Source organism: Sipha flava, unplaced genomic scaffold (assembly GCF_003268045.1).
Source record: "Sipha flava isolate LNK unplaced genomic scaffold, YSA_version1 164_pilon_pilon, whole genome shotgun sequence".
Classification (NCBI taxonomy): Eukaryota; Metazoa; Arthropoda; class Insecta; order Hemiptera; family Aphididae; genus Sipha; species Sipha flava.
The window spans coordinates 1,718,680-1,741,694 of NW_020271825.1; the positions used below are offsets into that span (position 1 = coordinate 1,718,680).

General features: G+C 29.5%; 1 protein-coding gene across 7 annotated transcripts in view; it reads right to left on the reverse strand.

The window, feature by feature from the left end:
• The window catches only part of LOC112679599 (calponin homology domain-containing protein DDB_G0272472-like), a 50,620-nt gene that overhangs the window by 17,725 nt on the left and 9,880 nt on the right, over window positions 1-23,015 (reverse strand). For all 7 annotated transcript variants that reach the window (XM_025549469.1, XM_025549472.1, XM_025549471.1 and 4 more), the window contains exons 3-9: window positions 18,050-22,918; window positions 17,343-17,462; window positions 16,817-17,267; window positions 3,885-4,040; window positions 1,507-1,815; window positions 222-404; window positions 51-158 (exon numbers count right to left, since the gene is read on the reverse strand). In XM_025549469.1, the coding sequence (XP_025405254.1) occupies window positions 51-158; window positions 222-404; window positions 1,507-1,815; window positions 3,885-4,040; window positions 16,817-17,267; window positions 17,343-17,462; window positions 18,050-22,918 (6,196 nt within the window). The remainder of the gene's footprint in view (window positions 1-50; window positions 159-221; window positions 405-1,506; window positions 1,816-3,884; window positions 4,041-16,816; window positions 17,268-17,342; window positions 17,463-18,049; window positions 22,919-23,015) is intronic.

Consider the following 23,015-nt stretch of genomic DNA (forward strand, 5'->3'; position numbering starts at 1 on the left):
AAGTTAAATGTATTAAAAAGCATAAACAATATATAAAATATCATATTAACCTTTCAAGAAGTCTTGTGTAACTGAAACTTTTCCAGATCCATCAGATCTCATAACACTTTTTGACTGAAAAACTGTTGACTGACTTTTGCTTGTCTTCAATATAGTTTCTAATAAAAAAATTAATATATTATTAAACACAATTTCAGTTAAAATTATTTTTCTATATATACCATTGCAATTATCATCTTCAGATTTTTTTATAATTGAATGCAATGATATTGAATTGGGGTCTGTATATCCATTTTGTTCAAAAGTAGAATACAACCCCTCATCTTTAGTATCAAGTATAAAACTATCTCTAAATTTCGCTTTTGGTTTTTGTCTAGGTTGCTCATCAAACTTAGAACTCTCTTCTAAAAAAAAAAAAATTATAATCATAAAAAAATAAACTTATTTTACGCGTATTAGTTTCACACTATCTTAACAATATTAGTTTTATTTAAATATTTTTAGACAAAAATTTTTATTAGTAATCAGTTACTAAAAAAGTAAAATAATTTGATCAATTTTTATGTTTTATTATTAAGATGAAAATATTTGAAATTTAATATAATTAAATATTACAGATTATATTAGAAAAAGAGTAAACCATAATACATCGTTTTTCAGTTATAATAAGTACCTAATAATATCTAAATTTTCTTTTTTTTTAAAGAAAAAAAAAACATTAAAATTCAACAAACACACATAAGTATTTTATACACTTCTTAAATACATTATATAACAACAATATAACAGGACTCATGTTCTTTTTTTATCTGGCCGTGCTACATTTTAAAATAACTTCAAACATTTTTAGCATTTATTGGTATTTAATTTTAATTAAAAAATTATATATCCATATAAGCATAGCATTTTAGGTATAGGTATTAGGTATTTATTTTATTGTATTGGTTCAGTCGTAAAATTAAATATTATAAAATAAATGCTAACTATCAATTTTAATGACATTTTTTTTTTTTACTTTCTTTGCTTTGACCCGTCTGTTCTTAAAATGTTATAAATTGACCCTACGATTACTTTAAGTTGTCCATCTCAGTTATATAGATACTATAATTATAATATAAATGATTAACTTTTATTTTCGAGTAAGTTAAGCTGTTTCAATTTTATATATAGTTAAAAAAAATTTAAAAAAAAAATTGAATTCGATCTCATATTTTAAAACCATGTCATTGACAAACAATGAATTTAACTATAAAATTCATTAATGTTTTACACTTTTTCATCAACATTTAATTAAAAGAATATTTAACATGGATACACTTTTTTAAAAGACCGGAACGTTTTCAAGTTTCTAATACCAACACAGTCAAAATTACTGGATAGTATATCAACAGAAAAAAATATTCAGAAACGCCTAGTTAATGGTTAGGTTGGATTATTCGTTCTGATAGTCAACCCTTTTATGGCAATAACAACGTAAAATAATGTTAAAAAAAAAACTGTACATACTAGCATGTTTTTCGTGTTTTAGAACTAGCTCTTTCAGCTGCGGAGATACCGGTGGTTCTGGCATATCTTCGTAAATAGGTTCTTCTTCGTTTTTACCAATACTCTGTAATGCTTTCAGTCCAAACAGCGGTTTACCTTTGTGGTCGGTGATCAATTGATCAACACCACCTTTTTGTTCGGAAACTTTCTGATGAACGGTCCTCGACTCTTGTACTGAGTTTTCACCTTTCAATGCCTTCAAACCAGAGAGCGGTTTATTTTTATGGTCAGAAACGGACGTATCAACGAGATTGTCAGTTACAATGCTTGCTAGAAAAACAACGAGAAAATAAAAACGATATAAATTATTAACAGTAAAGAATAAATGTTCAAAAGATTACTAAATACTTGTTGTTAAGTATTATTAAAGTCTAAAAAGTAAATAAACACATAGTTACCGGCGGGAAATAATAGAAGCACATAGAAGTACATAGATCACTATGTGAAAAATTAAAAACAAATATTTCCAAAAAAAAAAAAAAAAATGAAATACGATCCATGATGGAATAGAAAATATGAGAAGGAAAACTAAACCAAATAGAAAAACTATTTTCGATAATGTAAGAAAACTACAAGACAGATATTAAAAACGCTTTACAGCAAAATTAATAAGACAACACTTCAACCAATATCATCTCGACTAGGAGAGAGAAAAAGACCAAAAACAGCAAGAGAAGAAGAAAAATTTACTTCTGTAACAAAAAAAAAAAAAAAAACAACAGACCTCGCTCCAATATACTCGTAGATTGAACTAAAAATGAGCAAGTTGAAACAGAACTCAAAATAAAAAAGACTGAGAGTAAAACATCCATAGAATTAAAGAAGCTAGCATATGCAGGAATATTAAAAAGAAATCTTACACCAAAGATAATGGTAACCAATACTATCAAAATAACTGGAGACATATATATAAAATATATATATATATATATATATATATATATATATATATATATATAAGAGCAGCAATAGTACAATGCGATTTAAATATTGTCATGCAGACAACATTCAAACCAAAAATACTAATTTACAATGTCGATGGAGAATTCACAGCTGAAGAATTAATTGATGATCTTATAAATTAAAATTCAGAGCTCAGAGACACCTATAAGAATCAATATAACGCTCTTACAAAAATATCACCGTTAGGAAAATTAATGTCAAGAAGAGTATTCTTGCTAATACAAGTAGATTTTGCTATCTATAAATGATAAGTTGATAAACAATTCTTTATAGGAATGATATACTACTGAGTACAGCCACAAGATCAAGTGTCCAGATGTTACATATGTCAGAGACACGGGCATATCGTACTGTCGGTACTGTCCGACAATCATACAAACATGTACTCGTATGATATGTTCCTCGAAAAAAAAATATCACGATTCGACAAACTGCAGAGCAACTCTAATACGTGTTAATTGTGGAATAAATGAATCGTCAAACTACCTGGACTGCCCATCACGTTTGAAAGCAATCATCCAGAGGTGCAGAAAGACAAATTATGTATGATAACTAACTCGTCGTGATAGATTTGAAAGTAATCTAAATAAATGCAGCGAGAAGCCATATAGTCAACGACGAACTTCTACACTATAGTCAAAACATAACGACATAGATATCATACTCATTCAAGAGCCAAACACAAGAATAAATGTTATATTTATCTGAGCATCTACAGTAACTGCTGCTTAGAGTAAAATACAATAAAAAGGAGGTAGCAGAGGGCAGTAGTAACCACTACTATCGACCATTGGCGAGTTTTGCAGCAAAACGGTAATGGAAGGAATTGATGATGGAAGCTTGAAGTTATTTCAAATATTGGCTTATCAACTGCAATGTGGAAGGAGAGGGAACCCATTATAATTTCTAGTAAAGCAATATGGATCAAGTAGAAGGTTTACAAGTTACAGCAACAGACATACTCGGAAATGTTAGTGTCGGCTGGGGAAGTTTCATGGCTTCTCAAGTCGTTAGTAAGTGAAATCCATAAAAAAATATTGAGACATGGAACGTTAGGTCTATGCTAAATATTAGCAAATTAGAGAACATTAAACTAGAACTGAAACGATTGGACATAAACATACTAGGGATGATTTCTGGTCAATACGACTACCGTGTCATCTATTTTGATAATGAAAAACCAGGAAGGGCTGGTGTAGGATTTATTACAAATAAAAAATTGAGCCACCAAATAGTGAATAAAATAGCATATATAGAGAAGAGTGAAAAGCGAAGTAGAATGAAAAACTAACCTTAAGGGTTGAATACCAAAAATAAGAAGAAAGAACAAATAGATTTATTTGCCACGTTAAATAATACATATGATGCGTATTTACCAGTAAGCGATTGGTTGGTGTTAGTTTTCCTGAGAGCTCTCAAACCGAACAATGGCCTACCATTGTCGTCAGTTGGGCCTACACCGTAGCTGGATGTAATCAAATCCGTAACATTCTGTTCTTGAAAGGTGTTGGTACTGAATTGTTCACTTTTTACTACAAAAACAAAACAAAACAAATTAAAAATTTTTAATTTTAATTAATTTTATTTAAATAACGCCCATAAAACATCAGAAGTGTGCTAAAATATAAATATAATAATGAGAATACCTAAAAATATAAATATACTGTGTCATTTTATAGCAATTCTAAACTATCAGTAAAATAAAATTGAAATAGTTAGGAAATAAAAAAAAAAAATACAAATAATTTTGGCATAAAATTAAATTAAATTCTTAAGTAACGTCAGACACCAGATAAAAATATGTACACAAAAGTTATTTAGTTTGCAGACTGCAAGAGATACGGGGCAGTGATTTTCTTTTATAAATTACTAATAAACATCGAACGTGTTACTTGATGTATTATTATTAATATATAAGTACCAATCAATCTTATAGTTATAAATAAAAAATGTCTAATGCATAAAATTACTAATTTTTTTTTGTACCTTTTGATTATTTTTAAATCGAAACCGGTAAATACATATCATATTTTCCAGAAATATCGTTTATTTTTCTATCTTTCATATTATTTTTAATATTTGTAATATATAATAACTTTTAGTAATATTTTGTAATCATTAAATCAAGTTTTTGCTTTTTGTTGAAATTATTAATACTGGCTTAGTTTTACATACTACATTAACCTAATGTAGTATGTAAAACTAAAAAAAAAAAAATATGTTAGTGAAATTGTGGACTCAAATGGTTTTATTTTCATTAAACATAAATACAATATAAGTAAGAGCTAAAAAGTTGTTTATTTATTTTTAATATAACGATTTGGATGGTACATGTATTTTTTGTAAGATAATGATCGACGCCACGCCGATGGCTTAATCTATACTGTATTTAGCTTCTAAATACACGGCCGCTGCGTACCTATATAACTGCTAAACGTATCATTATTTTCGGTTTTAAAGTTCAAATCATGTTTACTTTAATAAATAATAAATAATAAATGTTATGCAGACATTTTTGAACAAAATGTGAACACTCTAGTTAATCGTCTAGTAATGACAATTTAATACAATTCTTTAATAACAATGTATTTCAATTTTATTATAGCACCTTGGTATATTTAACGTTTCATCACAAACTTGACTCAATGAGTTAATAACTCATTTATTACGATCGAAATTCAATAATATTTAAACGGCGTATAGATGTGTTATTTAAATTTAGATGCAATTCATGTACGATTTTCCGTCAATAAAATTCTTAATCAAATGATAAATAAGCTAATTTAGGTCTATTTTTATGTAACTTATTATGTAAGCAACGCTAAAAAAAATGTATTAGAAACATTTTCAAGATCAAAAATATTATTGGTGCGTAATACGTTTATGAGAACCCTAAAATTCTATAAGTGCTGATATCAGATTAAGTCAATGATACCACGGTACGGTTGATGATGTGCGTATCGAATGGGCTGTCGTATTATATTATTTATTATCTATGGGAAAGCATCAAATCTATAAAGCAGTGTCAAAGAACTGTTACATGTTTTATTTATTTTTTTTTATTTCTATATCAATTATGTTACGTAACTGCAATTTCCGATCTTGCGGCGGAACAGACATCTAAGCGCGTAAAAAATAATGTTAACAATAAAGCTTGCGTGTTAGAAAATTTAAAATTGTTAATTTAATCTGAAATTCTTTAACAAAACTAAATAAACGAAAAGCACATTACTATTGCATAAACGGTATGAATATTATCATATTTATTTGGCTGTTTTTCGACAAATTATATTATATAAGAAAAAAAAACGAATAGTTACCTATATTAGACATTTTAAACGGAAATATTTTTTTTTGGCAAAAAAGTTAACATGAATGCTGATATATTTAAGTTAAGGTAAACGAACAATTTTTTTTCTGTTGGAAACAAATCAATTTGGAGCTAGTCGTTTGAAATTGAACTTGTCATCTAAATAAATGGACTATCCTAGAAACAATTACGTCAACTATTCATAATAACTTCTTATTATTGAGATTTAATGCATTATTTATTTTGACTAATAAGTAATAAGTAAAACAAAGAACACATAAAAAAAAATTTCAAACGATTTATGAAATTCAAACCTATTAACTATAGCTGAACTACTATTTGACGTTTTTTAAATATTTTTATTAAAAATAAAACAATATCTACAGACATAACAGAGAAAAACTTTTTTGTCTAATATTAAGAATTAATAAGTCCAATTAACATGATAAAATATAATAATACTGTAATAAGTAGAGCACAAGTACATTTCTGAAAAAAAAACATTTTTTAAACATTCTATTTCTAAACATACGAATATGCTAAGACAAACAATATATATACAACAAATGTATGATATTTATGTAGTTACTTTTAGATGATTTCAATGTATGTAAAATACCTCATTTTAGTTTTCAATGTAATAGTATGAATTTTGTATTATTCGCAGGAAATGACCAACGGAAATATGGTTACGGACTACAAAATAATTGACTGTTACGCGTATGATTTAGGTGTGTCAGTGTCACCCTCACCCACATAGCAATAACGGTGATGTATCCATAATTTATTTTTGAAATATACTTTCAAATAAACTTATGCATTTTAAAAATATAACCCAATAGTAATATTATTTAAATTCAAGGAGACTTTATTACGATGTATAAAATCCGAAGAAAAGTAAAAATTATTCTCAACTATAACAATTTTTTAACTATTCTTTAGTATAAAATAATATTTAATAAATTAAGCGTATATGTATTTATAGACAAGGCGTATATGCATCAAGAAGGGTTTTAATTAATGATAAGGTGAATCGATCTCATTAGTTTATGAGTTCATACTTCGCAACTTTCAAACTCCTTAGTTATAAACATTTATCGTGACGGAAACAAAAAGGTGGCTAGTTAAGTGAATAGTTTTTCTTCTCTACCCGTGTTTAGAATGTTTATGGTATAATACGATATCTACTGTATTTATAGAACCGTAGAAGTACAATTATACTATTCCTTATATAATTATAAAGAAAAAGGAAAAATGAAAAGTGAATAAAACGTGAAAATTGAAATCATCTCTATTAGGTAAATCGGTTATGGTTCGAAAACGCGGTAGCTAAACTAATTGATGTTGACGCAGAAAAATATAATTTATTATTTAGGAACATTTTAAGCTTTTAAGTAATAAAATACTACTAGTAAGAGAGAGTAATCCCACTCAATTGTAAAATTAAACGAGTTAAAAAAATTATTTAGTTTGTTAATTTTAATTAGAGCAATTTCTTAAAACCAGTGCGAAAAAATTGGCACGACTTTCGGCAATACTTCGCATCTGAGTCTAATAGCCTTCGAGGGTTATTTTGATCACAGTTCCTAGATTTCTGGAACTAAATATACAAATACATATTTGTAGCTTACACCGATACATATAACTTAAAAGTTACACATACTTTTATTGACTTTATCGTTTTTTTTTTTTTTTTTAAATTCCATACAACTATTTAAGTTTGTTTATGGAGGAAAGACGTGATGTCATTTATTATTCATGATACAAAAAGTGCCTGGCAATGGGCCCGTAACGAATTATCACTACTGACACGATTTTTTTTTTTATAGTTAAAATTAAAACGAGTGTATTACGCACCATCACTTAACCAGTCATATAAATGTGTGATACCTAATATTGATAGCTGAAATATAAAATAAAAGTTGTCAAAAAATTTTTACGCTGCAAACAGTATTTGTGTTAAAATAATAGTTATCATAAGCGTATGCCAAATACAGATACCAATACTCATAAATCCTAAGAAGTGTATTTAATAATACAAAAAAAAAAATTTTAAATATTCTCATACTTTCAATCTACACAATGTAACTGTTCTAGAAGTATAATATAATTTTAATAAACTAATTTTTTGGTTTAAAAGCTAGAACTATTTAATCTTCGTATGTAAGTAATACATTTTAAAATAATTACACTACATGTTTACTTTAATAATTGAAAATTATTTATGTAAATATATTTTTCAAGCTTAAATACGAGTAGCTTATTTTATAATAAAAGGGTTGTTAATATTTATTTTATTCTTAAATTTTTAAACGCAGCTATAACATTAATTTTAACGTTTTTCGCATTCAGGTGCCAAACACTACAACTTATATCTTAATAGTCTTTGACGCACTTGGTGTTCATTAATGTGTGACTTGCATCACATGCATCTACCTTCCGGGTACATACAAATTTTGTTTAATTAGATAATGGCTTTGGTTTTCGTTGTTTGAATATTAACTACAATTGAAAAACAATAATGACACGACATTTATTACTGGATAATTTACCGATTATTGTGAATGATAATGATTAAGACATATTGAATCATTTCATTATTTATCTTATAAATCGATACTATAGCAATGTTTAAGTATCTTCAAGAATTATCGAAATTAATACTAAACGCAAGTGTAAGAACTAAAACATGTCGAAGAACTATGTAAACCAAAGAAATAATAATTGACGGATAAAATTAATTAAATTTGAGCAAAAATACTATATGGTTGAAAAATCTTAAGATTAAGTCGAAGGGCATTAAATTCTAAATACAGGTACAATTGAATCGAAAAAAAAATCTTAGAAAGTAAAATCTCGCCGTGACGAATTAAAATTACGGTTCCGGAACAATATGTGTTAATTTGAACAGATTCCGTTTTCGTTTGAAAAAATAATAAAACATGACGAGTAAGACCAGTAACTGGGAATAACTAATTCGCAAACATAACTCGGTGAACATTTTTCCGGCAACCTTTAAAAAAACGTTAAAATAAATTATGATTCTCTTTCAATTAACCTAATTTACTTTTTAATTTCACATTCTAAAATTGTGCACCCTATTAGTTAAAATAAAAATCAAAGATAAGATAATTATTAATTTTTGCAAAACACGAATTCAACAAAAATTCTTTAACGAACTCAAAATTATAAAATATAAAGTTGCTTCCAGGCTAAAGCAATTATTTTGTCACCGATATGATTGTCTTTTGCTCAGTAAGCGAAAACAAATTAATTTTGTCGACAAAATTGCTTTAAACAAGATATGGCTTGATAAGAGTTTTAGCAAATTGCGTTTGTACGCATAAAAACAAAATTAAAAAGTGTTATTTACTTCGAACATGGTGATGTACCGAATTCTATATATTTATGTAAAACATAAAATTCAAAAATACACAAACTATTTAAACCTAAAGTATTTCTTGGGAAAACTAAAGGAATAGAACTACAAATCATTTAAAATAACTAAAACAATTTGAAATTTATAGATAAACCAACACTATAGTGTACAATATATAGTGAATAATATATGTATTAAATTAGTAATGTTTATTGAAGACATCATCAACTTTTTGATAAAAATAATATCTCTTCGTGTCGCTCTAAAATTAGCGTTAATGGTATATTTTATTTATGGAACGCTGTATAAATCATGAAATTGAACTCAAGATTACTTTGTAACTACAACAAGATTACAGTCATTGTTTTTTTAACCATAGATGTTTCTAAAATAAAAACAATTTTAATTTTCAGCGAGCTGTTGATGAAGTACGCAGCACGATGTATCATTACCACGGTTATATTACTTCAAGTTTTTGGATTACGAAGTTTAAAAATCACGCTAATAACATGTATAACCAATAAAACGGTAAAGATAAATAGGTATTCGTTCTGGTCCTGTCGGCCCGCGGGTCATTAGAAACACACGTGCACGTTTGTCGACTCGTTGTATTAGCGTTTGGTCCCGCAGTTAGACGTAAAATTGATCGGAAAAAACTGCTGATTGTTCCTGCTTCGTTAACCGACGTACGACAACTACGATTGCGCGGTCTACAACATTCCGCGACACCGGCGACTCTAATTGGCGAATGAAATGTTGTTTTTCGTAAATTTCGTTTTCAGACGATAATGTGAGAAACGAAGAAGAGAAATCAAAATCAAAAACAGTTAAAGATCGTACCGACCCCGGGCAGTTTTCGTTCACACCTCGGAGACCGCGACCGATTAAAACGCAACGGCCGACGTTGTCGGGACGTCGACGGACGGACACGGAAAGTGCCGGCCGCGGTCAAACGCTTAACCGGCGATCGACAAGTGCGAACAAGGATTTTTGAATTTTTTTTTTATCGATTTCATTTCTTCGACGGTTAAAAATACACCCGCCTTGCGCAATGTCCATGCCGATCGAACGCTGACCGGATTTTCTAAGAATAGAACCGCACGCGCGTATCGGTCGACACCGATTCGATACGTGATTGCCGTTCGGAGCACGTGCGTATATCGGTTCACGCGTCCGACTCGACGGCGGAAAACCGCTGCGAAACCCGCGCTAAAGCTCTCGGCGTTCCTAGCAAAACGGACGCGTAACGCGCAACGGCCGTTAAGAATATCGTCATGCGATGTACGTACCTGTTCGGGACGCGACCGTGCGGTAGAAATGGTCTTTTCCGAAGACTCGGGTCCTCCTGTTGCACGGTAATAGTTGACGCGTTTGAACGGAACAAAAGTGTTAAAAATCTAAAAACCACAACGGTAACAACACCGGTACGTTATCATTACGGCCGTGTCGGGCGAAAGATTGAGAGAATACGTTTTCGAGAGACCGGAGGTCGTGTGTAAAATCGCGCGACGAGACGACGTACGACCCGGTGCCGTTTGACGGATTGTCCGGCAGTGCCGCACGCCCGATGCCTCGTACCGCATCACGCGCGCTCGTCACCTCCCACCCTCCTACCGTCCCCAAACCGGGACGTGCCAACACCGTCGGGCGCCGCCGGTTAGCGAGGCGCGGGGTCGACGCGGACGCCGGTGCCCGGTGGTGGTGGCATGGACAGCCGCAGCCGCCGTTTACAAAGGTGCGTGCAGTGCCTGTGTGCATTATATATTGTTATTATATTTTATTGCATACAATACGACGTATAATAAAATATTGTGAGGAAAATAATAATAATAATAATAATAATAACAACATAGTTATTGTAACTTGTAACGCGTCGGTCGCCGGCCGATAACCCGGCAACACGAAAACTGTTCGGGACAAACGTGTGTGTGCGTGTGCGCGTGTGTGTTTGTACGTGTACGTCCTACCTACTACCTGTTTCACTACTGTGTGTGCATGGGTGTAACGTGAAAAGCGTAGGGGGAAAAGGCACGCACGCAGGGACAGTTTTAGTACCCCCAACCGCCCGTTAAAAAATCATTGTATTTCTCTGTTCAATAGAACGTCTTAATTCCAATAAGTAAACGATAAACGGGCAGTCGATACCTGATATAAATCAATATATCTTGTAATCATTCAAAGAGCAAAAAAAAAAAAAGGTTATTAATAGGATGGTACGAATATTCCTGTTCACCACCCAAATGCTTAATTAGGGGCGATTGCCCCGAAATAACCGTTTCGACACGGCACGCACGCGCTAAACGGCGTTCTACACGATAATAATAATATTGTAATAATAGTGTAATCTCTGCGCGCGCGCGCGTATACGGTCTTACTACTCCAAACAGGTTGTTCACACGGCACGCTAATGCAGTGATATTACCACCGACAATGGTCGACACATTTTTCTGTTTGCACGCCACACACACGCACCTTACGTTCGCACGCACATATTGGACTCGGTGGCGGCTCCAGGAAACGAAAACTACACTACCCCCTTCCTATACCCATCGTTTGTCAGTGATCGGATTATTAACTACGGAATCCGAGTTTATTATCTTAACACACAAAAAAAAAAAAAAACCAGACCATCACTTTAAATTGTACCTAAGTGCATAATATATTTTTCAAAGTTGTACGGTTCTACTAATACGAAAAAATTACATCTTATATAAATCCCGATTAGATCCGATTGTGAAAACGATTTAAAATGTGCGTAGGAAATTTTCAATTTTTAAGTTATTGAACTATTGTAAACTACTGCAAGGAAAAAAGCTTAGGTACTTCAATTGTGAATTAATATTTTTGCATTAAAATTTAATAACAAATATAATTCGAAATGTATATTTTTTATTAAGTACTTATTATATACTCAATATTATAGCCAATATTTTATTTTTAAACATAAATGTAAGCTTTTAGAATTACTTAAGCGATAACATGAAGAGCATTATAGTTGGAGAACATAATTCACTTTTTTTTATTTATGAGTAAAATATACTCTCTTGCATAAATATCACAAACACCCATGATATAAATCGATAAAAAAATCCACTTGTATCAAACAATGATTTTAAAATTATTTTAAAAATATATACACAAAGAAATATATTCTCTGATGCGCGTCCATGGAATACCAGTTCGTTATAATTTATTATAGACTTTTATTACGGAGTGAAATATAACGTTTCGTTGTGCGCGCACCCTTGTACTTGTTGTTATTTATTACGACCGAGGGTAGCCAGTGGATAATAAGAATAATAATAATAATTGGCGGGAGAAGGGTACGTGTAGGTATAGTTGATGTGCTACGTTGTACCAGTTGTGATATAATGATTAGGTTTGGGGACAAGACTCGTCTGGCGCACGATGCCCGCGGTTGACGAGACGTTTCTTCCGAGCGCGCGCACTGATTAAAAAGTCTCCTGACTCGCAACGTATATGACTGGATTTAATTGGAACGAATACCGTTAGCATACAAATAATGATGTTACCGTTTTTTTCTGCTCGTACCACCCGATGGTGATATTCACATGTACACGAATTGCTAGAGTCATCGTGATTTTCGAGGTTTCTAAGCACGTGATATGCAAACCAGATAAATGTTAAGGTTTTAAAATGGATCGTTTTCGAAATGTAAAAAAATGTTTTCTTCAATTTTTATTTTGTTTTTCGTCTGTTAACGTCTATTCAATGCAGACCCGTTACGTGGTGATTACCCTATAGCGATCGCCCCAATTGCCCCCCCCCCTCTAATACGCCACTAATTTCCACTAATAATCTAACTTATAGATCGGTGTTTTTGAAAGGTTCATTACTGAATAATAAAATTGCACCAATACTGAATAATGTTGAAAAAACAGACATTGCCTTCTAAGAACATTATGATGAAATTTAATATATAATTCTCATAATGTAATAATTATAATCTAATTATTGTCATGCTTATGAGTAAATTAATTTGAACATTTCTTACTCCCAACTATACAAACTAATCTTTGTTAAGATACTCCGTTATAGTTATAGTTTATAATAAAAATTAAGAAAATTGTTCGGTAAATAACTAGCTTGTATAAAATGTTTATTTGTATATATTAAAAACCTGAAATGGTTATACGGTATGTACATTATATATAAAAACGAGATGCAGTGCTCTTCTTACAGTTGAAATATATGTGTCAGTTTACTTATGTCAAAAAAATCGTATCTATTTTGCGGAACGTATATTTTCGAACACATTACATATTTACACAGTTATACGAAATATTTCAGACAATGTTTAAGACAAAGAAGTCGACAAGACGTCTGTCTCTCAAGAGGTCCGCGGAAAAATCAGACGAATAATATTGTATAGTTATAAAGAAAAAATGCCGATAGTTTTTATTGACATAAAAAGACACGATTTCATACATGTAAACAAGTATATCTGTTACACTTAAATATATAGACTGCGCTTTTCTTGTCTCCCCGCCAATAACAATCAATCGAAATCATGGCGTGAAAGAGAAAGACCGGAGTAGCGCATAAATAGACGTAAAAATAAACGAGAGAAATAGTTGTCGAAGTGGGGTATTCACTGTTGTATATCGCCTCTATAATCGCATACCGCCTCACTCGTTCAACGCTGGTATTAAAATAATTAATTTATCAAAATCTTTCAATTTTTCTTATAGCACATTGCGATGACAAACACCGAAACACCATTACTTACAACGATATTTATACAATACTCAATATTTGTTATGATTTTCACATGTGAACGTCATTATTTATAAACACGTTTATTTGGTAAAATTTAAAAGGAATCTAAATGTATGCCTTCAATATGGTTCTGACATAGCTCAACAGAGGTAAAAGTATAACAATGCGGTTTTTGAGCTTAAATAAATTAATTATAACCACCGTAACAAATCGAAATTCATAGGAACCTTTTTTTTTTTTTATTCCACGTTTGAATTTAACATCATTGATCGTTATAACTTATTTGTATTTTAAAAATAAAACCTGAAAAAACTAGTTGCTTTGGAAAAATTAAAACTTATTTTATAATATTACCATTAACTATTATGATAATAGTATATAGAGAATTCATTTTCATAATAATATGCTATTTTTTGGTGTAAACCAGTTAAGATCCGTTATCGGAATGTTAATACTTCCGAAAATTACTTAATATCTAAAGTTAGAGGACAGAACCCTAATTAATATTATATTCACTGCCCAATAAAATCCGTTATTAAAAATGATTAAACTTTAAATTATGCCTAAATAAATAGACATTATAACTAACTGAAGGCTTGATCGAAATATTATCATAATTTTAATTTTAAATTTATTTATGGCAATAATATCCCTTAATTTAATTTAATTAGTTTATTTAACAATATTCATTATTGAAGTTAGGGACCGTGTTTAGTTAGACCGTGAGTTTCATTAATAAATTACTGCTCACATCTAGCAAAGAAAAAAATATATTTATTTTTTTATTTTAGGTACATTTGTTTAATTCAGTATCTAATTTATGATATATAATATGTATATATTACACCCCTATCGAATAGTATATTAATTGTTCCATAAATAGGTGTAGCCAGACTTCGTGTTCATGGTACCTATGTAAGAAAGCTATAACAATAAATAATGTAAATGTGCAAAAATAAACTTATAAAGAAAAATATCAGTCTTCAAAAAAGTAGAATATAAGATATTTTCATAGGCGTTTAGGGTATGCAGTTGCATACCCTGTGGCCCCCTGGCTAGGTCTATAGTTCCCTATATATCATCAATTGCAAATAAAAATAATCCAACTACGTTATACTTGTAAGTTGTAATATTAGTTCCTACAGTTGTAATTTTTTTTTTTTTTTTTTTTGGCATGGACTTGATAATTTTAAATATAAATTTAACACGTCATATTCCCTCAATATTTTTGAACATTTATATTTATTTAGTATTATATAGAGTCTATGTATAGATGTATTGTATATGCAAAGTGTTTTAATTATGATACGTGTCTTTAATATATATTAATTTTGAATTAATTCTACATTTCTCAGTATCTATATTGGAATATTACCGAAATTGGTTCGATCGTTTTAACTATTTATAATAATTAAAGCCGTATATTATTAAAATGTATGCGAAATAACAAATATTATTTTTTAATACGAAATAAAAATCTTGTCTAATTATTATCAACTAGTGTGTACCAATAACTTTAATTATAAGGCAAAACACAATATTTCAATTTTAACTTTTAACAAAAATGACTTTTAAATAATGGATGAAATGGAAAAATGGATGGTATGAAATTATTATTTGTAAATTAAATTAAATTTAGTACTTAAACTTAATTTTATACTTTATTGAGTATCTAAACATTTTATTCCGCTAAAAATCATTACTTGTTACTTAAATAACTTATATTTTAATGACGGTCTAATTTTAAAAAAAGAAAATTTAAAACAACAAGGTTTCCTAAAAATATTAACTATATTAACTATATATTAAATATTTACTTTCACAGAAACTATTTTCATCTTTTCCTATTATGAAAAGTGTAATTATTCTCAATGTACTCATTTTAGATTTAAAAGTATAAAAAAAATTACTCAAGATATATTTCAATAATGAACGTTAATTAATAAAAATTTCTATTTTTAGATAAAAATGTATCACATCTGAAATAAATTTAATTTTGCTAAGATTTCATCTCTCGTTCCAACACCACTGAAACATAAATCGCTTCATAATAAATATCAATCTCATATTTACTAGTAGATGATTGTAAATCATCCGGATAAAGTTCACTTAATATTTTGTAATTCTATGTCATCAATGAAGACGAATAAATATTATACTTGGGTGTTATAATTTAATATAACTATCAAATTTAAAATTGATTCAAATTTCAATTGTGCAGATTTGTGTATTTTAATTATATGCTTTCAAATCTTATTACATTATACATTCTATAAGAAATAATATACCATCAATATACCTACATAACCGATTTTAAATAATCTAGCAAGGATATACATTTGTATTTTTCATTGCTTATAAAATATTTAGAAATTTAAGAATTTAACTAACCAAATGCATTCAATAAAATCACCAAAACCACCATAATTAATAATGGATAAATAAATAAATTAACAAATAAATAAATGCCTGAAGTATAATTAAAGTTGTATTTGTGAAGTATAGCTGGTATCGAATTGAAAATTCATTGTCAGGTATATTTATTTATTTCTATATATAAATTATTTATTTATTTATATATTTACAAGTATTAACCATTTACTAATTTTCAATTTTTTATTGACCTTCTGCTAAAATCACAAATATGGAATGCAATATTGCTTATTATATTGCGACTAAATATGTACAAATTGGACATGGAAAATTCGTATTTAATTTATCAGAAGATATAACACATATAAATATAAAATTTTAGCTTATATGTGTATATAAAAATATAACTAACTTTTAAATTTCTAAAAAATGTTATCGTCTAAATTTGCATTCATAAAACAACCTTTTGTCTGATATGTATAAAATATAATATGTAAATTATTTAACTTTAGTTGTTGTAGTGACTGTTGTTGAAGTAGTGGTTGTACTTGAGTTTCGGATAGACTTTTCATTTTTGTTCAATCTTGACTCTAGTTGTTGCTTAACTACAGATTTTTTCGGTGAGGGAGATCGAGATTTTTCAACAGATGTATTGGGTTTTTGATGAGAACCTGATCGAACTTTTTCCACTGGTGTAATAGTTTTTTGGGGTGAAGGAGATCGAGCCTTTTCAATTGACCTTGAAATTTTTTGAGGCAATGGAGATCGAGTTTCTTCAACTAACCTTAATGTCTTTTGTGGCGAAGGAGATCGAGAATTGCTAATTTGATTTATATATGATTTTTGTGGTGATACACTTCTTTGCTTTTGAACTTCGGTCTTTTTTACATACTCTGTCTTTTCTACGGTGACATTACTTTGTTTTTGGTGTTTAACTGGCACAGTATTTTGAATGTTCTGTAATTAATATTATTATTAATATTTATATAATATATATAAATTTTTGTATGATAATAAAATAAAATAATTTACCTTCGATGCACATGTTTTAGCTGTTGTTTCATTTACAGTTTTTGATTCTTGTTGTCGTTTAACAACTCGTTTTTGTGCTCTTATTCGACTTCTGCGATCGTAACCCACTGCTTTTTCCAGCTAAAAAAAAAAAAAAAAAAATTATAATTCAATAGGAACTTATACGGTTTGCTCTAACAACCAAACCTTTTTATAGTTTTGTTTAAATATAGTAGAAATGAGAAAAGACGAAAAGAATCAAAATAAATTACACTACTTGTACAACGTAATAATAGAACATTATAAAAAAATAGATAATTTTTAAACTTTTAAATTTTTTGAAACTATTTGACTATTTTCAATACTCTTCAATTTTTTGAATGTTAACTATATAACTATATATATATATATATATATATATATATATATATATTAATTGTATAAATATGTTAACTAGCTTTCAATGCATTAACTTATATATTATATCTGGATGATTTTTTTGATAATATCACTTGAAAACTACTCTTTTTTTAATTGCACGGCGCCAAGAGCAGGCAACAAAAATACAAATATTTAATTGTTTGTTTAAATAATTGTATCCTTATATTATAAGGAGTGCAGAATAAGTTTATAATTTTATTATTAGTCATTGCATTTTTTACAAGGACATTACGATTAACATAGTTAAATCATACGTACATTTAATAAAATGGAAATAATTTACTAACCATAGATTCTAGAATTTGTAAGTCAAAAATGTCCTCTATTTCTGCTTTATCGTCAACATTAGGAACTGAAGTTAATTTGGACGTTGTTAATGTAGTTTTTGGTGTAGTTGAAGTTTTTGTAGTTATTCCAAATTCAGTTTTGGAAGTAACAGTTGAATGTTGCCTGGATGATACAGTTGTATCTTGAATATGGCGATTTTCCTTAGTGTCTTCTTTTGTTTTCAATGTTACATTTTCAAAATTCTTAGGCTTATTTTTGTCCGGAGTTTCCACGACTTTTCTTTCTGGACTTTTTGATAATACTTTTCTGTTTATACTTTCATTGAATTTATTGGTAGTAAGAACGACTGTTGTTTTTTCTGGACTTTTTTTGCTTCTATTTGGACTAGCAGTTTTAGACGATATTTGGCTTGAAGTTACAGTATTGACAAATGTAGATGGTTTATTACAGGTTTCCGATGGTCTACCTGAACTGGGAGACTGATGTCTAGGAGTTGTTTTATTTTCTTTAGTCGACTTTTGAGTGATTTCATTTCCTTCGAAAGTAGTGGTTCTATCTTTCACAGTATTGGATCCTGTCACATTTCTAGATTTATAGATTTCATTTACTTTAACGTCGAATATTTCTGTTTTAATGACTTTCGACGGACTTTTGGTTGTTCGGTCAGGAGAACTATTCTTAGACTCAGGTGATCTTGTTCTAGTTACATTTGTTTTGTCTTTCAATGGTGTTTTTTTATCGGCCTTAGCTTCAAACGAAGCACGTCTTTCCTTTATAGAAGACGTTCTTGTTATTTTTTTGGGGGAAAGATTTGTTGTTTTTGCTTGTATACTGTTTGATTTTCCGTTTTCAAAAAATTCTTTTCGAGTTTTATAATCAGATGCTCCTGAAATTTTTCTAGTCAAAAGATTAGGCTTTTTATTGATATTTGTTAAATCTTCTTGTACGTGAATTTCAGTATTTGATTTTTCCGATTTGCTTGTATCTTCTTGAATAAAATCGGTTTCTTTAACTTGACCTTTTGCAATAGATTCAAAAATTTGTTTTGTTTTCCTTACTGCTTGAGGACTCTGAGGTATTTCAGACTTTTTTATATCTTCTTGTTTGTTTACTTGATTCAAAAACTTTAAAACTCTATCAGCAACTGTTACATTACTATCTTCATCCAAGTCTGTCACGATATCATATCTGTTACTATTTAATGTATAATCATTACCATCTTCTGGTTCACTCACAACATCAGCGTATCTTGGTAAACTTGCATCATCTGATACAGAACAATATTGGTGGCCGCCAAATCTTGCAGAATACTCGGGTGACGATTCTCTAGATGATTGGGGCAATTGAACAGTAACATTTAACAATGCATCTTTGTTTGTCATTTTTTTACCATATTCTTCTTCTGCTTCAATTCTTATATTATTTAGCTCCTTAATTTTTTTTTCATCTACATTATCATCATCGGAAGATGAAGAAGATGATACAGAGTCTGATGTATTATTTTTGATATATTTTGATTTTTCAGTTGAATCGTCCAAATCAGTATCGCTTTCAAAATTATCTGGAGGTAACTCGTCTTCTAAATCTTTAGATTTTAATTCTACATTTCTAGTCACTTCAACTTTTACAGTCTCATTTAAATTAGATGTAGTAGTTTTTTTTACTTGAGGTTTATCTGTAGTTATTGTTGAAATCGTTTTAGAATAATTTTTTGTTTTTCTTGGTGTAGTTTCATTTATATTAGGTTGGGCTGAAGTCAATATCTTAGGTTTAGAAACAATTGTAGAAGTATTATTTTTTAAGTTTATATTTCCAATATTCTTTTTAGAATCTATAGTTGTTTTCGTTTCAGTACTTGATTTCATAATATCCATTTTTTTTTGTGAAGACTGTGGACTAATAGGTTTTAATTTAGTCTTAGAATCTTTTTTCTCAATCATTTTTAGTGGTTCTTGATTCTTGGGCTTAGTTTCTGGGTTTGTTACCTTATTTCTAAATGATATAGTTGTTTTTTTATCAATAAGTAATTCTTGGCTGGGCTTATTAGTTACTGTTTTTAAAGTTATACTATCTTTTGAGTTCTTATGTATTAACGTTTTACTTTCGTTTCTAGTAATTTTAATATCAATTTTTTCTCTCGACAAATCTTTTTTAACAGTTTTATTGGATATATTGTTTTTTGAATCCTTATGTACAAGGTTTTTCTTTGAAGAGATTTTTTCCAAACTTGAAGGTATAGTTTTCTTTACTGGTAGTGGTACTTCTATCGTCGTTCTTTTAGTAGGTGTAATAGTTTTATTATAAGGAAAGTGTGATATTTTTTCTGGAGTCTTAACATTTGGGTATGTTTTAGTATCTTTCAGGATAGGTTTTGTTTCTTTTATTGGAGATTTTTCCCTAGGTTTCACAGCTATGCTATCATTTATTTTAATGGTCTCATTTACCACATTTAATTTTTCGTTTTCAATGAAATCCTCGTGGTTATTTCCCTTTTGTATAATTTTTATAGGTGATTTTTCCCTACTTGTTTTATTAATTTTAGTATTATATTTCTGTTCACTTATTACTTCAACATTGTCGATTTGCTCATCTAATTCACAGTCTTGTTCATGTATGATGAACTGCTCTTGAATAGATTTATTTTTAGATTCCAAAGTATTATTGACATTTTCGTGGATGAGTTCTATTTTTTTATTTTTATTTAAAGAAATTGTAGCTTCTGGTTTAATAACTTCAATTAAGTTGTTAACATCTACTATTTTATTTTTAGACGAGTAATTATTAGTATAAATGTTGTCCTCTCCTGTTATAAGATCGATTTTATCATTTTGAGTACTAGATTGAACTTGAGATATTCCATATTGTTTTACTGGTTTAAAAGCACTTCTTTCAGGGCTACTTTCATGTGAACTATGTTTTGTTATCAACGAAGCCTTTCTTACTTCTTTTCCAACTGATCCATCACTACTATACCCAGGAGATTTTTCTCTTGGTATTGGACTTTTTGATGGTGACTTTTGTCTTTGTACCGGACTTTTTGATAATGATTTTTGTCTTTTTATCGAACTTATTGATGGCGATTTTTCTCTTTGTGCCGGACTTGATGGTGAATTTTGTCTTCGCACTGGACTTGATGATTTTTCGTTTTGTGCCGGACTTTTTGGTGGTGATTTTTCTCTTAGTGTCGGACTTGCTGATGGTGATTTTTGACTATATTTTGTTGTTGAAGTTATCTTTGTTTCTTCTTTAAATAAACTTCTCTTCGCATCGTAACCTTTATACTTATCGTAGGTACAATGAGTTGCACCAGAACAATCAGAATCATCTGAAGAATCATATCGAGTAGGCGTATTAGCTCGTTTTTTTGATAAATCTTTTGTGTTTGTGGACGAAAGTTTTCGTCTTGTAGACGACTTAAGCAATTTAGGAGGACTCGCTGATTTTTCTGGTGACACTCTATATTTTTCGGGACTGGCTGATTTAAATCTACGTTCTGGACTGGCTGATTTAAATTTACGTTCTGGACTAGATCGTTCTTTGCAAGGTGAAGGACTAGATCTTTCGGGTGTTGATCGTAAGCTCCGCGCAAACGCTTCATGTGATGGGCTTAAATCAACACTTATCTTTGGTTGCTGATAAGAATGTTGATAGGTAGTGGTATATTGACCTTCAATGTTTTCTTTTGATGAATCTTTAATTTGATCTTCTACTTTTTTTGATATTTTTTCTTCGTTTGACGCTGTTAAATTTGATTTAGTAGATACATCGATCTTTTCATGTGGTATAGATAAATTAGAGTCCAATTTTTGAATTTCAGTTATAATTTTATTATCCGTTGTTATTTCGACATTTTCGGCCTTATTTAATAAATTATCTGATACATATGTATTATCAATATATTTACTGTTTATGTTCAATACATTTTCTGATGTGTTTATAATATTATCTTCGAATGTATTGTCGTTATTTGATACAAATTCTGATACACTTGCATTATCTACACATTTACTGTTTTTGTTCGACACATTTTCTGACACATTATCGACGTATTTATTATATTTTTTTGATACATTTTCCGATGCATATGTATTATCAACATATTTATTGTTTTTAATCGATACATTTTCCGATGCAGAAGTATTATCAACGTATTTATTGTTCTTGTTCAATACACTTTCTGATACAGGTTCAAATGTATCGCTATTTGATGTGTATGTTTCAATGACTTTTTGATGGTCATTTGAATATTGGCTTTTATCAATACAATCAGTGTTTTTAGTAGATACTGATTCTAATATCTTGCTTTCAACATTTGAATTGTTTGATTGATTGAATGATGTATCGTACGTTAGCTGACGGTCGTCGTTACTCTGTTCGTTAACAATAAATTTGGAGTTCAAATTTACATCAGCTTTTTGAATTTCTTCTGATACAGAAATAATAGTTTGTGACGATTCCCATTTAGAAGTAGTAGAGCTTGACATTGACGTTTGTTTCATAGAATCATGTATATACTCTTCATTTGGTCTTATTCTAGAACTAATCAGTTCCATTTGAACTATTCCTTTATTGTCGACTGAATCGTCACTTTGCGATGAAACATAATAATTTTTATTGGTATTAGATTGTCGTTGATAATCTTCTGTTGGTGATTCGGAATCTCGTATCTCTTTAGTTTTCATGGTCATAAATCCTTGATCTGTAATAGATTCCGTGTGTGTTCGGGCTGATGAGCGCTTAGACGTAGTTTCTGTTTGAGCCGTTACACCTGACGTATTTGTGTACAAATCTTTTAATCGTTTTTCCCGAAGCTTATACATCCTCACGCGAATCTCTTTTTTCTTGCCAAAATCTTCAGTTTGTATCCACTACAAAAAAAAAAAAAAAAAAATTAAAAATTAAAAAAAATAAAAAACTATTAGTTTTAAACAAAGTTTAATTATATTTTGACTTGAAAATATACTA